Raw genomic sequence first — 17,098 nt, 5'->3', positions numbered from 1 at the left:
GGGCAGAAGCCGAGCTCAGGTCACTCAGTGCTGCAGGGAGAGACCAGGTCCTTCCCTGCCTAGGCGCCGTGGTCAGTAGTGGGATTCTTAAGTCCGCGCCCCTTCTGGCTCATCTTTGGACGGTCTCACTTCCACAAGGCAAGCTAGGACAACGAGCAGGCGGTGCAGATGCCGCGTGGCTTTGGACTGGGGAGTGTGGACCGGCTGCGGCCTGCCTGCCCTCCGCAGGGCCCATGCTGCGCGCGAGCGGTTTATCAGGGTTTGGGCCCTAGAAAATCCTTGCTGAGGGCTGAGTAGCTGATGCTATGATTCCCTTCCCCAGGCTCCTGTGGGACAGGCCTGAGCTCACCTTGGCTCCTCCTGCTCCCAGAAGCCCTTGGGTGAGGAGAAGGAGCTGGGAAGCCCTGTTCCTGCTTCTGGCTCCTCACCTTCCAGCTGTTGTCTGTTGGCGTCGCGCGCCCTTGGGAGTTAGGCAGCCCGAGGCTCTGGGCCTGATTGTGAACCTGCAGGCGGCCCCCTGCCTGTGATGCAAGAAAGCCCTGCCCTGTCGGGGGAGAAACAGCCTTGTGGCAAGTGACCACGCCGGTCTGCAGGTGCCCACGGACAGCAGGGCAGCCTGTGGCGGCACAGCATGTGGACAGGTGTGTTCTGGGGTTTTCTGCTCACGCGTGTTGGGGAAACTTTGGGCAGGGCTGAGCGCCCGGCCGGAGCAGTGCTGCCCAGAGGCCTGAGCGGAGGCCGCTGCACTGGCTGTTTGCTGGGTTCTTAGCAGGCTTAAGTATATGTCACCTTTTAACAAGTTGAGTTGCTTCAAAGAACTGGAGGGACCTTCCACTTTTTGAAGCCATGTGCTAGAGACCTCTGTGGCAGTGTGGGTTTATGTGGTTAGTTTTTATTTGGAGTCTTGCACAGGACGTCTGTTCCGTATGTCAGGGAGAGCCTGGGTAAACAAGATGTGGTGCAGACGTTCCCAGGCTGAGGGTCTCTCCTGAAGCATGGTTCTCAGCCCACATTTACGTTTGGCAGGAGTGGAGGGCCTGGTTCCGCTTCCGTGTCCACTGGGGCGATGGCTCTGGATCTCACTCAGGAGGGAACAGTGGCGTGCATGTGCTTGAGGGTCTGTGAAATGACCGGGTGGTCTGTGCGGGAGGATTGGGGCCCCCGCGGCTGTGGCCAAAACGCTGTGTGCGTGGGGGTGGAGGATGCCTTGGTGAGAAGAGGCGTCCTTGTGCCCTGTAGCTCCGTTCCTGCTCTCTGGGGGTCAGTGAAGGCGACACTGAGGCTGGAAGTCACTGGCATCTTCTTGGCCCCGGGAGTTTTGGGGGTACGGGCAGGGTAGAGGTCCCCCTTCAACGTCCATCAGCTGGCAGCTCTTCTCTTTTAGAAGTTTTTATTTATTTGGCTGTCCTGAGTCTCAGTGTTTTATGTGGGCTCTTTAGTTGCAGCAGGCACGATCTAGTTCCCTGATCAGGGATTGAACCCAGGCCCCCTGCATTGGGAGCGCGAAGCCTTAGTCACTGGACCACCAGGGAGGTTGCTGTCAGCGGTTGTAAGTGCTGTGCCTACCTGTGCCAACGAACTCCTCTCCTTAGGTCTTGGACAGGCAGCAGCCTCAGGGAAGTCCGAGAGATTGTGAGGAGTGTCAGGCGTAGTTCTCACACCTTAGCTGTCTGCCCCGTGGGGACGAGTGGGCCTGAGAGGTGCCGTGTGCGGCGTCATGGGATTTGGTGCTGGAGCCAGGGCCACGTCCGTGCTGGGGGGTGTGGGCTCTGCCTGCTGCTGAGAGGTGATTTCATCTGGAGGCAGTGATTTCATCGTGAACAACAGCAGGAACAGCAGCACAACGTGTGTGGCGAGGGCGGGGCGGGCCCCGGATTAAGAGATTGCTGGCTCCTGCTGACAGAGGCGTCTGTTAATGATTGTGAGAACTGTCACTATTTTTACTGCCTTCCCGATAGGCCGCTTGGCACGGCGCCCGGGGTGAACCTGCTGCGAGAATGGGGGCAGCTCCACCCTGTGTGCCGGGCACATGTGGGGCGGCTCTCACTCAGGGAAAGCAGGTGTGCCCAGGGGCTGTGCCGCTCGCCTGAGACCGAGCTGGCACCAGCCTCCTGCCTCCTGTGGTGTCTTGGCTGTTCTGGCCGCAGAGCAGGTGATGCTTGTCCATCTGAGGGTAGTTCTGTGACGTTTGTGTCCCCTGTGGTTTTTACAGGGATCTGAGAACCTTTTGAAATTCATTGCAGGATATTGTGGGGGGAGAGGTGGCAGGTGCTGGATTTTGCGGTTTTCTGGGGAGCTCCTCAAGGCCTCTAACCTGAAATGTTCGTGTGCTCCTGCTCTAGAACCTCAAAGCCTTTTGCCTTTTTATACTTAATCAACTGTTGGAAGAAGCCTTAGTGTCCTCATTCTACTTGCTTTGTTCACACAGGTGTTTGTGGGGGCCTGCAGGTGCCAGGCGGCATTCAGGCGGCATCCAGGGCGCAGCAGGCAGGGCGCCTCTGGCCTCAGGGTGCCCAGTCCACGGGGGGCAGATAGTGAGCAGGTGAATGCGTCCAGATCCAGCGTCACATCTCAGGAAGGACTGAAGACGAGGGCAGGAGGGGACTCCAGACTCACATGGGCCTGTTAGATGGCCGGGGAGGGCCTCTCTGAGGAGGTGACACTGAGCGGAGACCCCGGGCAGGAGAGGTCTGGGCGGAGGGAGCCCCAAGACCACGGCTGGGGTGTTGGAGGCTGGGCACTGAGGTGGGAAGGGGCTCGGAGCCCAGGGTGAGCAAGGGCTGCGGGAGCCTGGGGCCACTGGACTCCCCTGGAGGAGGATGCTGGGCCTGCGAAGGGACCGCCAGTGCGCGCAGTCCCCCTCCTTCAGGCAGGTCTAGGTGCAGAGCTGGGAGGCAGTGGAAGGCGTCGGCCTCAGAGTCGTCACCTTGTACTCGTGCGTGGCACGCTCCCTTTGCAGTGAGACCTGCTGTCCTGGGCGGCGGTGCTAAAGTTCAGCACTGACCCCCCGCCACCCCGCCGGCCCTCCCCAGCACTTTCTCCCCTCCCGCACTGTCATTCCTGTTGCAGAATCTATCCCTGATCAGAGGTTCCGGGAATGTGGGATGGAGGGGTTGGGCCCGAAGGTCAGCCCCGGGGTGAGGACCTGGGGCTTGATAACAAGTTTACGGCTGGGCTGGGAGCGCTGGGTTTCCTGACAGCAAGCCCTGCCCAGCGGGCTCACCCTCTGTGTCCTCACCCTGACATCCTGAGTGGCAGCGCAGGTCTGGCCGGAGCTTCAGACGGTCAGGAGCTCAAGAGGGCCTCTCGATTTCGCCTCCCCGCATGCACGCTTCCCAGCTGTCCTCAGGACACAGACCCGTAGCCTAAGAGCCCCTAACTAGGCGAGCTTCAGTCTAGAAGAGCTCTTGTTCATAGCGGCTCCCCTTTCCTGGGCTGCTGGGGGCTCCGTGTGGTGTCCCCCTGACTCCCTTCGCTGCACTAGCCCTGCTCCAGCACGACGCACCAACGGTGGCGTCTCACCATTCATGGTCTTTCTGTTTTCTTTTTGATGGAGAAAGATTGTGCAGATGAGACTGCAGGGGAAGTTGGCGGGGTGATAGCAGGCCTTCCCAGAGCGGTTAGTAGGTTAAAGGTGGGCTGTCTGTCATCCAGGCACTCACCTGGAGGAAGCAGAGGCAGCAGAGGGCAGAGGAAGGATGAGAAAGGTGTGTGTCACGCATGACCAGCCAGAGGGACAGCGCCCCGCAGGCTGGAGACTGGCTCTCCAGGGGAGTGCTGAGAAAACAATCTTCACCTTAAGCGGGGCTGGAAAGCTCCTCTCGGGTCCATGATGAAAACTCGTTGAGAAGCAGTGGTCCTGCGGGGGAGCTGTGGGCCAGGCCGAGTTGGGCCGTCCGCCTCTGGTGGCCGACCTGTAGACTGCCGTGCGAGGGAGCGGTCCCTGCTTAGGCAAATGTTACAACTGAGGGCACGCCAGACCAGGCCCCTCTAACCTTCCCCGCAGACCTGGGTCCGGGGGCCTCGGCCGGGTGGCAAGTGGCCCTCCTCAGCCTTGCCATATGTCACCCGTGCAGGCGGGGCCTCCCTGTCCTGGCTCTCACTGTCCACTCTCTGAGCAGCTGGACAGGCAGCACTGAGCAGACCCAGCGTCTTTACGGGGCTGCTCTTGGCATCAGAAGGGCTGGAGCAGGGACTCCGCTAGCAGTCTAGTGGCTAAGACGCTGAGCTTCCACTGCGGGTGGCACACGAGTTCAGCCCCTGGTTGGAGAGCTACAGTCTCACAGAGCTGTGTGGAGCAGCCAAAAATTAAAGAAGAAGAAAACAGAATAGTGGAAATAGTAACCACTGGTGGAGATCTCGCCTGTCCCGCCCCGCTCCAGCCTTGAGAGCTGGGGCGGTCAGGCTGAGCCTCGGGCAGGTGGGGAGCTTTGCCTGTAGAGGACAGGGCCTCTGGTGCAGGGCGCTGGGGCCGGCCTGCCCACCCCCGGGGTCTGGACGCGTGGTCAGGTGAGCCGCGTGCTTGCTCACATGCAGCGGCCCAGTGGGGCGGGGTGCAATCGGTTGAGCGAGACGAACGGGCAAGCTAGTGGCTTTGATGTGGCCCCTGCGTGAGTGTGTGTGTGTTGAGGGGTGGCAGGCATATTACAGGAACAGGCAGCTGAGCATCGTCATCTCTTACCCAAGATGTTCTTGGAAATGCTCTTGTTCTGAGTGAGAATTAGGAAATGGCCTTCTATTTTAGGAGCTTGGTGTGTATCACACGTTGATTCACTCGTGGTGCTCGTGTGTGCCTGTGGGCCCTTCAGAAGGGTCCTGTCGGCAGAGAGACCCACGGTGATGGGAGGGCGTGAGGAGGCCAGCCCTGCACCAGGCAGCCTGCAAAGGAGCCCAGGACTCAGGCGGCCCCCCTGGGTGTTCCAGGCTGGGCGTTCTTGGTGCAGCGTGGAGGGAAAGCTAGAGGGCAGGCCTGGTGCCCCGTAGGAGGACGGGAGTCTGGGGCCGCAGGTGTCCTGGAGAGGTTAGGTTTGGGGAACAGAAGTAGTTCTGATAGGGCCTGGGATTGAGGGAGGGGATGGAATGCGGTGCAGAGCAGGGGATCTGCGTGTTGTCCATCTCAGGCGACGTCTAGGGTTCCGAGAGAATCCGCGGCTGTCGTTACAGAGCTGTGGCCGAGGTGTTACCAGAAGACGGCGTGTTCCCAGGCCGAGGGAGGAGCTGTCCCCTTGTGGCTGCTCACACGCGCTCTGCCTTCCTCTGTCTCTGGTGTTAACTGGCTCCTTTTCTAGCAAAAGGAAAGAGGGGGGAACCACATTCTCTGGGCTAGGACTGAAACACACAGGGCCTCCAGGTTCTGCGCTGTACCGGCCTCCAGTGGATGTTGCCTTTCTGGCCTGGAGCCCCCGAGCCCCAGCAGGCGGACTTGCGGCGCTCTGGTGGGCTTCTCCGCAGTCGGCAGCGGGCGCGAGGGAGGGGCCCGGGGCCAGCTCACCTGCACGTGGGCGCAGCTCGCCCATGCGGGCTCTCCCGTCGGTGCCCCCTGCCTCTTTAGCGGCCTGCATGTGGGCTGCTGCTCCCGCAGCAGACCCTCGCCACTCAGTCACACCCAGGCTCCACCCTCACCACCTGGGACAGAACCCCAGGGGAGCCCAGACGTCCCGAGCTGTGACTTGAGGGCCCCGGGAGCTCCTCTGGGGGAAGTGCGCAGGGCTCGTCCCCCCTCTGCTCTGGCAGGGGCTGGGGGACTAGGAGGAAGGGCAGGTGCCTCTGGGCTGCTGGGCCAGCTGACCTGTTCTTAAACCCAGTCAGGTGTCACCCTCTTTGCAGGCTCAGGTGAAAGGGTAGCTGCTCCCCAGCCTAGGGCTCAGCTGGCCTGTTCAATGAGCAGCAGGTGTGACCTGAGCTCTGCTGGGCCTCCTGCCCTCTGGGCCTGTGAAAGGACAGGGAGGCGGGACGGTGGCCAGGACATGGCTGAGGCAGCGTGGAGAGCGGGGAATAAAGGCCCCGCGCTGTCTGGGAGGGGTGACGGGGGTGTCCAGTAGTGTTAGGGGGTAGGGTGGGGGAGAGAACAGAGCCTGAGCACGGGTTTCACCGGAGAAGCCCGCTTCTCACCCTGCGGGCCACACTGCACCGGAAAGGGCCGCCGTCCCCGCCGGCCCAGAGCACCGGGGCACCCTGCAGACCCTACCGTGGCAGCCTGGGCTGGGCCGACCTGGCCCCCGGGAGCCCGTCCCCGCGGCCTTGCTCCCGGGACCCCACGGGGCTGCTTCTCCCCCAGGTCAGCACGCGGGGCTGAGAGCGGGCCCTGGAGGAGCCCATCCTCCAGGGGAGCCCGTCCCCTTGTCCCGGGATCCCCCGGCCTTGCTCCTGGGACTCCGTGGCCCTGCTTTTCCCCCAGGTCAGCGCGGCGCGGAGAGGCTGTGGTGGCGGCCGTGCTCACTTCCTGTCTGCACGTTTCCTTCTCCCTGCAGGCCTCTGGCTGTACCTGGCAGGGAGCAGCCTGCCCTGTCTCACGCTGATTGGCTCTCCTAATTTTGGGTACAGGTCGGTTCACCGGGACCTGGAGGCCCAGATCGCCATCGTAACGGAGAGCCGGGCCCTGCAGCAGCAGTTTCACCAGGTTGGTTGGGGCTGCGAGGTGGTGGGGGCATAGTCAGGTGCCTGGTTCCTGGGGGCTGCCTCCTGCTGGGGCCCAAGGGTGGGAAAGAACCGGAGTCCTCTAGCATATGCCGCTGGCCGGTCCCGAGGGAGGCCTACTGCATCCCTCTGCCTGCACCTGGGGCCTGCCCTTCCCTGGCGGGCGCTCTCCCCCACATCTCGGAGGTGGTCTTTCCCTACATGGGCAAAGAACGCTTTGTTCTCACAGGGATGTGAGTACGGCCCTGGTCCCAACCTCTTCTGAGACGGCGGATCAGCTTCTGGGGTAGGAGCCAGGGTCACACAGGACCCGCGCCCAGGTCTGTTAGGGAGCAGCTTTGGGTGGCCTGGGTCATTCTGATGATGACCCTCCCCTAGAGGTGCTTCAGAGTCTGAGGAGGGAGAGGCAGGAGGTGGGGTTGCCACCCAGGCGGAAGGGGCACCCGGGGAGCCAGTCTCTGCAAGTGGAGACAGAAGCCAGAAAAAAGAGCCAACCCATAGAATGGCCTCAGAGGCCGTGCAGACAGAGGTGGTTTGTTTGGAGCTGCGCCGTGGTGGGGGTCGGACTGTCCTGGTCCCAGACGGCTGTGCCGTCGAGTCAGCACGACGATCCTTTTGTGCTGAGAACTTCGATTCTATTTGTTTTCCTTCAGAGTGTTTCACTGGGTAGTGATCTGGTTTGGGATTGACTCTGCAGGTGGTGGTGGAGGGACTGCTTGGAGGTGTGCCTGGCCAGGAGCGGGGCTCCCCGCGTGGTGCGTTTGTAGGGGCTGGTGGTGGGCGGAGGCTGGTGTGCTGCCTGCCACCTGCCTATGTCAGGGGATGGCGGTGGGGTAGGGCAGGCCTGTTTCCAAGGTGTCTTGGAATTTCTCCGTTGTTTTTGTCAGACTTGTAATAGGATTTTTTTCCTTGCAGCTGTGAGAGGGGGAGGCAGGGATTTTTGAGAGCGAGGGGACGGGGGAGGGGTGGTCCTAAGAGAGAACCTAATGCGCTTGGTCTTGGTCTGGCTTGGCTCGGTGGGCATGTTGTGTGGTCCAGCGAGGACCTCCCACTCCCCTGGGAAGAGACTCCCCCGCGTGGCTCACAGGACCGCAGGCCTTTCTCCCGAGCTGGGGCTGGAGAGTCAGTCACGGGGCGCGGGACCCCCAGCCCCTGCTGCCGGCCGCTAGGGGCCCACGGTTGGGTGCGGGGTGGGCGGGGAGAGCGTTGGGCTCCCGGCGTCAGGAATGCAGCTGTGGTACCCAGAGGGGCAGCGGTCTCAGCCTCCTTGCGCGGTGGTGGTCTTTCCGTTTAAAGTCAAGAATGAGTGCAGATGAATCCTCCCTGCTTCTACGTGTGTCTTTGTGTTTGATCGCCTGGAGCAGTGCTGGTGGACTTTGGGGAACGTAAGCACAGCACCTGTGCATGTGAAGCCTGGGTGATCCTTTGGGTTCGTGAATTTATGACCTTTACGACAAAGCCTCTCCAGGGGAGGTGCCAGCTTCCCTCCTGAGTCATGGGAGCGTAGATAACACCCCCGGAGGCCAGCCCTCAGAAGTGCAGGGGCTATGTTAAGCCTTTATTCTTGTGTTTGGGAATTACTATTGCGAAATCCTTGGAGCCTTTGTTGATGGACGAGGAAATGGTAACTGCCTGGTTCCCCGGGATCTGCCTCCTGCGATCTGGGAATCTTGTCAGTGCCTGAGCGGGGCCCTGGTGCCGGGAAGGGCCTCACCGGGGCCGAGGGGAAGTGGCGGCGGTCGGGCTCTGGGCGGCCAGTGGGAGACTCTGATCTGCTCAGCAGATCATAGATGCTATGGTCAGGCTTCCAGCAAATGCCCGCTGAGGTTCCAGCAGGGGCTGGCCGGCCTCAGGGCGCTGGGGTGAGAGGAGCAGCGGCATCTCCTGGACCTTGGCCTCGCTGCTGAGAGCTGGGTTTCCCAGACGTAGAGGGGTCAGGGTGCGCCTGGCCCGAGGACCGGGGCTCTGGGCCTGGGCTGATTTGGGGGAGCAAGTCTGTGCCCAGAGTCCTGGTGCTAGCCGCTCTCCCCCTGCTCCCCGAGTAGGGGGGCTGAACCCACATCCTGAATCTTGAGAAAAGTTGGGCTGCTTGTGGTCAGGAGCTGCTTCCCCAAATGACATATTTGGGATATTTTATTTTCCTTCCCAAACCTGAGTCCCAAGGGCTTTTGTTGGGAGGGTGGCAGTCCGTGCCACTGCAACCCTTTCATTCTTTAGAGGCATGCTCACCTCTGTGCCTTTAACATGCAGAAAGGCATTTCTGGGTAACCCCACCTATGCACTTACATACCGGGACAACAGCCACCCTTTGGAGAGGCCCCTGTGAGGCCCGATCCTGGGACTGCCCAGCCGTACAACCTCCCCAGAGCCCAGAAAGTCCCTAAAACCCCGCTGCCCAGGGCCCTGCCATCAGAAGCTGCCTCTGGAGTCCTCCTGGGGTCCCAGGGAAGGGCCCTGTCCGTGTCTCCCTGAGCACAGGAGTGGGGAGATATTTTTATCCAAATCCACAGTCCTTCCCTTCACTTAGTACGTACAGTAAAAACTGAAAGCTTCCTGGTTTTGTTTGGGGAGCACGGTTCCCCACTGGTGACCTAGGGAAGCCTCTCTTGAACAGCATTGTGACCCCGAGCAGCTGACTTCCTTCTCCTTCCCTGTGCGGAGGCTGTGAGGAAACTTAAAGTGTTTCTGGTAATTTAATTGAGATCTTGGCTGCGTATTCATTGGAAAAACATAAAGCTGGAGCCGGGTCTGTGGAGACCGCCGCAAAGCAGCCCCTGGAGGCCAAGGCCGGCTCCTCCGACAGGCCCGTCCAGCCGCGGTCAGTGGGCGGCACAGTCGGCTCGGACGCGAAGCGCCAGGGACCCCGGCCCAGCTCACAAGGGAGTGAGCACGCACGCTGTGCAGGAAGACGTGGAGTCGGGCACTAGATTTCCCCAGCCCTTGACGGGAAGAGCTGCGGACAGGCTGTCGTGTTCTTAGGGCGCCGTGTCCCCGCCTCCTCCCGTCCTGACTGGGTCACAGGGGTTGGCCAGGGACACGGCTTCCGTTCCCGGCCCCCAGCAGGTCGGGGGGCGGCACCCCGGCACCCCCTTGGGGGTCCTGGTGCCAACGTGGTTGGAGTGTTGGCACAGCCAGTGGTGAGGGAGCCTCACTGGGGCATGGGGTAGTCAGGGTTTCACAGATGAAGGGACGTGAGGCTCGGAGAGGGAAGTCACAGCTCCTGACTGCTGCCTCTGCCTTGGGAAAGCTTCGAGGATGTCATGTTTTAAAAGAGAGGCAGTTTTTCCTCTCAAAGATTTTTTTATTCATTCATTCATTGTTGGCTGCTGGGTCATCGTGCTGGGTGCGGGCTTTCTGCGGTGTGTAGAGCGGGGGCTGCTCTCTGCTGCCGTGCCTGCTCTCGTTGCAGAGCACAGGTTCCAGGGCGTGGGCCTCGCTGCCGCACGGCACGCAGGATCCTCCCAGACCAGGGGTTGGACCCACGGCCCCTGCACTGGCAAGTGGATCCTTAGCTGCTGGGCCACCAGTGCAGTCCTCTTCTCAAACACCATGTAAGACAAGGCTTATGTCAGCTTTTTTAAACTCACTTTTAAATAGGAAAGTAATATTCGTTCACTTTAAAAATGAAGGAAAATTAGAAGACGCTGACCCTTTCACCCAGAGAGAGTCACTGAAATTGTTTCGATCGTTCCTAGCCGGTCTTGGTCTGTGGGCTTATGGAGAGTGTCACTTGGTTTTCTCTCTTTAATGGCGTTAGGGCTGTGTTGTGTGAGTTAATGCCCCGCCAGTGCCTCGTACTCAGGCTGCGGTGTGCCTCCCCATGTCGTTAGGTCCGTGTTTCTCCTGGGCGTGGTTAGCTCATGGTGAACGCTGGCGTGTCCTATGGTCTGTTATGCCTAATTAGCTGGTTGTTGGACATTTAGGTGCTTTCCAGGTTTTCTGTCATAAATGTTGGCATGATAAATGTGCATATACAGAAATCTTACTGCATAGTTACATTCTTGGGATAAACTCTTGCAAGCGGAGCTTTTCAAAGCTTTCGATAACCTTTTGCCAAGTTGCTCTCCAGGCGGGGACCTGGCCCCCTGCTTTCCATCAGCTGTGTCCAGGAATGCCTGTTCCCTCGGCCTTAGTCAGCAGGGACTGATGACGTTACAACTTCATGCCAGCTTGAGAGAAGAAAAACCGTGTCTCGTTTAAAAAAGGACCTTCGTTATTTTAATTGCACTGCCTCATTTATTGAGGGTGCACTTTTAAGTATTTCCTCCACCAGGTGAATTCCTTCAGCTCTAAATTGCCAGTCCCCCACGCATCTCAGTCTTAAAACTGTAGACACCCTGGCTTCCTAGCTTTCCCCAGGGATGTTTCACAGGGACGACCTGTGCCAGGGCCCCTGCGGAGCCCCAGGCCCAGCAGGCTGAGTGGCTGGTCCTGGAGCCTCCCCGTGACTCCTGGTTGTCCCTCTTCCCCAGGAGCAGGAGCAGCTCTACTGCAGGGCAGGTGTGGTGTCCTCTGCCACCTTTGAGCAGCCGAGCCGGCAGGTGAAGCTGTGGGTGAAGATGGTGACTCCGCTGATCAAGAACTTCTTCTGAGGATGGCAGGTACTGACCTGGGGTCAGTAGGGGCCACGGGTGGTCCTCTCCAGCCAGGATCCTGGGGCCTCTTGCAGGGGCTTGCGGGCGCTCTGATCCGTCCTTGGTTACCTGCCCAGGGGTGTGTGTTTGGGGTCATGGGTGGTTATCGAAGGCTTGGAAGCCTGGTGCTAATGAGGCAGCCCTTTCACCCTCTGTCGGGTCCGAGTGCCGTGGTGGGGTCAGTGTGGTGGGACGTGCCTATGCTCGCCCATATGTGGGGGCCGGAGGCGGCCTTGGGGCCAGGGCCTCATGGCCGCCGGACAGCGGGGTAGATTCTGTGCCTACTGTCTGTCGAGGAGCACGGGGTTCTGGAGGCAGCCGGGGAGGAGGGGCAGCACTCATGGTGGGGGCACCCAGGCTTGCTGCCTGGGCCGTGCAGGGCGGATGGAGCCTCAGACAGGCTGTGACTCCGTCTCCCCAACACTCCTGGCGTGCGCCTGCGGACACGCGGTGGTCTTGGTGACTGGTGGTGGGACTCGCTGTGCTCACCCAGAAGCCTGCCGAGAGCCCCGAGGCCCCGGGCCACCAGCTGTGTCCCACAGGGACAGGAGCCTCGCAGGACGGCCCCCAGGGCTGCCGCCAGGGGCGGGGTCTCTCCTGAGTGACCCTCTGGGTTGGGATCCCTCTGGTGTGACCCTCTGGGCTCAGATCCCTTTAGACCCTGACCTGGCCCCAGGCGGATCAGTCTCGGGGTGGGACGTGCTGGTGCGGACTCCACTGGTCCAGCCAGGCGGAGGGGCTCGTGGGGGAAGGAGAGCGAGCAGGCAGGAGCACAGGGTGGAGGCTTGAGCGGCCGAGCGGGGCCCCTGCTCGCCCCGTGTGTGTCCTGGGACCGCGGTTCTCTCCTCAGTCTCACTTTAAAAGGTGGTATTTTCTCAGTTCATTTTTTTCTCAGCGTTTTACTTTATACTTTATTCAGATAGCACAAAAATTCAGAGAGTAAACAAATGCTGGAAGGCCGAGATGCAGCTGCTTTCCTTTCCCCCACGCTGCCTCTTCTGCCTGCTGCTGTCTCTCTCTACCCGGGGCGCTCCTCCCCTGCCCCTGGGGTCTGTGGGGGCAGATTTCAAAAACCTCCCAGCCGGCGTGGCCCGCTCCGCACACCTTCAGGTGCTTGAAGAGAGGACTGGTGCTTCAGGTCCAGAGAGGAGGCCTCCCGGCCCCAGGCTTGGCCCTCACCCCTGGCAGAGGCGGGGCGGTGGCAGGGAGTTGGGGGTGAGGGGAGACAAACAGGATTCCAGACCTGCGTGTCTCCCTGCAGAGGGCCTCCGATGGTCACGTTCGCGCCCGGTCCTGGGGGGCTGGGCTCCGGGGCTGGGGCACCCCATCTGAGCCTGGAGCGGCCCCGGCCCCGCCCCTGGCCCAGACAGGTTGGGGAGTGGGGTGGAGCCGCGGCCACGGCCACGCTGCCCGGAGCAGCGGCACATCAGTTAACGCTGACTTCAAGCCAGCTGTTGAATCGTCCTGTGGAGGATCAGAGGTGGAAGCCAGGGGAATGCGCCGGGCACTGGGTTTCTGTTTGGAGGGAGGCTTTCGGTAAACAGCGTTCCCATTCTTGCAGGGGCTGTGGGCCCGGAGCGAGCCTGTGCCACACCGGGCTTGAGCGATAGGCAGCCTGCTTGCCTTGTGGCTGCCGCCTGCCTTCAGGACCGTCCTGGGGGCGGGGGCTCGCCCAGCCTGGGCCCCTCCCCTCTCCCCCCGGGGCTGCTGCTGGGCTGCTGCACTTTCAGGTGCAGTGCAGCGCTCGTCCCAGTCTCTGTTTCCGAGACTGGATTGCAGCTCCAAGGTGCATCGTCTCACACAGTACGGAGAGAATTTTGCCGACCCGCTGTGTGTGGTGTGGAATGAATGACTGTTTTATTTCAGGCTCTGGAGGCAAAATTGGAAAACCTCCCCATTCTGTGGTTATCACCAGGGATTAGGATGAGTTGCGTGGTGGCCACTGGCAGTCCTATGTTCTCTAGTCAGAGTGGTAGCTCTCCTGTCCCTCCAGCCTGGACACCAAGGGCTACAGTGACCCCTCCTGGCCAGCAGAGGCGGCTGCCCGGCATCCAGACTCTGGCCAGAACCTCTGCTTCCGAAGGGGCATGGACCCTCCAGATCCCAGGGAAGGAGGATTTGAGGGATACTTTTCCTTCTCCGGCTCAGCCCCACCAGACCCAGGACTGTTGCAGATCACTGGCCTCAGAGGTGGGCCTTCGAGGACTGCTTCTTCACCCATGGATTGGATGGGAATCCTTGGCAAAAGGTTTTTACAGAACTTCAGAATCAAGGTGAACTTAGAAAGCGAGGCCAGGTATCCCTTGGCGCGGGGAGTGTGGGGGTGAGGGGCAGACTCCTTTACTCTGCTTCTAAGCCAGGAGACACAGGGTCCAGCTCATGAGCCGCCCCCTGCCGGAGCCTGTTATCTGGAGTCTGTGGGCCCTGCTCAGTGCCTGCCTTGTCTCCTCGTTCTGTCTGCACCCATCCCCTGGGGTAGCCTTAAGGGCAGCCCAGCTGCTTTTCTGAACTATGTGCGTTGGCACGGCCACGCAGAGTCAGGCAGGTCTGGGCCTTGGTGCTCTTGGTCCTGCTGAGGTCATTCTGGCTGCCAATAGGGACACTGTCCCCAGCCATCAGACAGGAGCCTTCCCCGGGCAGCTCCAGGAGCAGCACCAGGGCGGCCACCTGTGCCCCTTGGAGCTCAGGGTGCGATGAGACGGGCCACCTCTCGTCCCTTCCCTGCTGGCTTGCTGTGTGTGGAGGGCGTGGGGGGGGGGGGGAACCTTTCCTGAACCTTGTCTCCTGTGCCAGAAGCACAGGGGGCCTGGGGGCCCTGGCCTTCCTGGTGCCCACTGCCATGCTCAGCCCGGGTCGCAGTGCCCGAGGACACACTCACCCCAGGGTTTCTTGGCCGCTGAGTAGCCAGCCCTCTTCTGCTGAGTTGGGTGTCTGTCCTTCATTTTCTGATTTTGATTCCTAGATGGTGGGTGGGTTAGGTTGTGTGAAATTTCTCTTATTTCTTGAGGTAGGCCTGTATTACTGGGATCTCCTGGAAGTCTTAGAACTGGTTTTGCTTTATCCCACAGATGTTGGAAAGTTGTGTTTTTATTTTCGTTGTCTCCAGGTATTTTCTGATCTCCTTCCTAGCACGTGATGCTTCCTGGTGAACATTCCACGTGCACTTGAAAAGAATGTACATTGTTTTTGGATGGAATGTGCGCTAGTTTTCTAGAAAGTCCAGCTGGTCTGATGTGTCATTTGAGACAACTGTTTCCTTCCGGTTTTTCTGGGTGATCTGTTTGTTGTTCTAAATGGGTGTGAAAGTCCGTTTCTCCCTCTGCACGCGTTAACATTTGCTTTATGTGTTCAGGTGCTTCTGTAACGAAGGTTACGTCTTCTTGTGTTGAGCCCTTCATTACGTGATGCCCTTGTCTATTATAGACTTTGCTTTAAAGTCTGTTTTGGTGGCAGTAAGTGAGAACTGCTGGGGCGAAGGGCGGGAGCTGAAAGACAACGACGGTGCTGCCCAGAACGGAGCAGGTTTATTGTGGCCTCCCGTTGTGTTCAGAGTGGCCCCTCCGGCTCCCAGCAACCTCAGAAAGTAGGCAGCTGACAGGGAAGGGCTCGAGGTGCGTGGAAGTGGCCCCTGTCTGGAAGCAGCTTGTTTTCCAGATTTCTGGGGCAGGGAGGAGGCATTACCATAACTGAGGGAGGTTTCCTTCCTTCAGAGAAGCAAGAATGCTTTAGGGGACAGTGCCTGTGGAGGTGGCAGCTCCTGTTTATACAGGAACAGAACTCCCTGGCCCCTTAGTGGTGGGTGTTTACATGTAGCATCAGGCCCAAGGGTGTGACTGCCTCCAGCTCCAACCCTCCAGGCCACTGGTGGGGGAAGATTAAGCCAGCAGCCCCAGTAGGAAGTCAGGCTTTGGGGGTTTGGTTCCTGGGATGTTCCTCCGGCTGCTGGGAATCGGGGCCTCACCCCCAGGCCTGTGCCAGGCCCCTGGTGGCCATCAGGCGCCGAGCTGAAGGCCAGCTCAAGTGAATCAGACAAGCCTAGCTCAGTAGCTTCATTGTTTTAATCCTATCCACCCCCTCTCTGATGAGTCCAGATGTGCTTATGAAGTGCCCCAATTATTTAGGAGAACAAAAAGCAGCCATCCGTTCCTGTGAGAATAAATGACATTTGCAAGACTGGGATCCCAGCTGTGAGTCTGAAGTTGCAGTCAGGACCTGGCCCAGGGCAGCGTGGGCCTCTCTCCAGCTAGACCTGGAGGAGCAGCGCCACAGCCGCTAGGATCCACTTCGCTGCCTTCTCCTTGGTCTTCAGGTTAAAGGTCCAGACGTAGGTGGGACCGCGGATGCGCGTTTTGTACACGGGACACTCATACATGTTCTTGGTCTCCATGCGGTCCACAGGGATGGCCTTGATGAAGATGACCGGCATGGCTGGCGTCAGCTCTTTCAGCCGCGCTTCGGCGATGACTCCGGTCTGGATGTCCCAGCGAGCTCCTGCAGGGACGGCACGCCTGAGGGTCAGGGTAGTCCAGGGTGAGGGGACTGGTTCCCGTCTGTCGCGCTGGCAGTGAGGGAGGGGCGGGGCCTGCAGAGATGTGCCGGGGCCAGACTGGCACCGGGATCACCGCACGTGGGGCTGCGAGCAGAGGATGTGGTGGGGGGCGTCTCGCTGCGAACGTTGGAGGGATGGCTCAGCCCTGAAGCCCTGGCCTCCATTGTTTACATTTGTGGTGTTTTCAGAGCCTCATGTGTCAGCCTTCTTGATTTCAGGGGCAGGAAACTAACTCCAGCTAAAGTGACCAATTAAAGCTCCCCGCTCCCCTCCCCCTGTGGCGTCTGTCCTGTCCACTCGCAGTGTAAATGTGTATACGCATACAGAGCTGTTGCTACCTTGAACCTACCTATTTCTACTCACCCTATTTAATGACGCTGAGATTTCCTGTAATTCCACAATAAACATGGAGAACGTCTGCTGCTGTGTTTATCTCTGGGGATGTGGGCGGGGGGCCCCTGACACCCCCCTAGGTACGGGGGTGACATCTGTCGCGGGGGAGGGGCTGGCGCTCAACTCAGCGGTCCTGTCCGGCCTCGCTTGGTGCAGGACAGGGTGGGGACTGAGTGAGCGCCGGCCTTGAGCCCCCCTCGGCCCCTGGGACCTGGCCCCGTGATGGCCTTGCACGGGGCTCCGAGGAGGGCCAGGCCGCCGTGCCCTCGGGTCTGGGGTGGAGCGGGCTTCTGGCCCTCTGCCCTCAGAAGGTACACCTGTCCCAGGCTCCAGGGCCCTGTGCCACCAGCACCAGCTACCTTCCATGAAGAGCCCGTAGACGTAGGAGCCCTCCCGGGGGGGCGCGGTCATGTCCTCCCGGTTCTTCTTGGTCACCTCCACGGACAGACACATCTTGTCCAGCGGCCACTCGTTCTTCCTGGCCATGGACTGCATGATGGCAGTGAGGAAGGACTGGGGGTTGAAGAAGCCGGCCAGCCACACGGTGGTGGGCAGCGCGAAGTCCGTGGTCCAGGCCTCGAGCTCCTGGAGGGGCGGGGCTGAGCTGGAGCTGCCCCGCCCCCACACCACTGACGTGGGCGGTGGGGCCTGGCCGCCTGCCCAGGGTGCCCTCTCGCTGTCTGGGCGGGGGCGCTCAGTGTCAGAGGCTCGGGTCTGAAAGGCTGCTGCTCCCATCCCGGGTTCCCCAGGAGGTGGCCGCCCCGACGGGAGTTTCTGGAGCCTCTTGGACCTGCTGGGAGGGCCTCTGCATCTCTGGCTACGGGAGCTGCCACCTCGAGCTCACCCTGGGCCTCCTTCGAGGGGAAGTGCCTGCACTCTGAGGCCT

At 60.4% G+C, this 17,098-nt stretch overlaps 2 protein-coding genes across 3 annotated transcripts in view; one reads left to right on the top strand and one right to left on the bottom strand.

Annotated features, from left to right (window-relative positions):
- The window catches only part of PGS1 (phosphatidylglycerophosphate synthase 1), a 35,999-nt gene extending 20,191 nt beyond the window's left edge, over nt 1-15,808 (top strand). For both annotated transcript variants that reach the window (XM_052658324.1, XM_052658325.1), the window contains exons 8-10: nt 6,471-6,619; nt 11,109-11,237; nt 15,669-15,808. In XM_052658324.1, coding sequence (XP_052514284.1) covers nt 6,471-6,619; nt 11,109-11,228 — 269 coding nt within the window. In that variant the 3' untranslated portion in view covers nt 11,229-11,237; nt 15,669-15,808. The remainder of the gene's footprint in view (nt 1-6,470; nt 6,620-11,108; nt 11,238-15,668) is intronic.
- DNAH17 (dynein axonemal heavy chain 17) overlaps nt 15,514-17,098 on the bottom strand; it is a 97,186-nt gene continuing 95,601 nt past the window's right edge. Inside the window, exons 79-80 of the mRNA XM_052658323.1 lie at nt 16,572-16,797; nt 15,514-15,761 (exon numbers count right to left, since the gene is read on the bottom strand). Coding sequence (XP_052514283.1) covers nt 15,514-15,761; nt 16,572-16,797 — 474 coding nt within the window. The remainder of the gene's footprint in view (nt 15,762-16,571; nt 16,798-17,098) is intronic.

Source organism: Budorcas taxicolor, chromosome 19 (genome assembly GCF_023091745.1).
Source record: "Budorcas taxicolor isolate Tak-1 chromosome 19, Takin1.1, whole genome shotgun sequence".
Classification (NCBI taxonomy): Eukaryota; Metazoa; Chordata; class Mammalia; order Artiodactyla; family Bovidae; genus Budorcas; species Budorcas taxicolor.
Note: the sequence above shows the minus strand (reverse complement) of the source record. Positions and strands in the feature narration are given on the sequence as shown.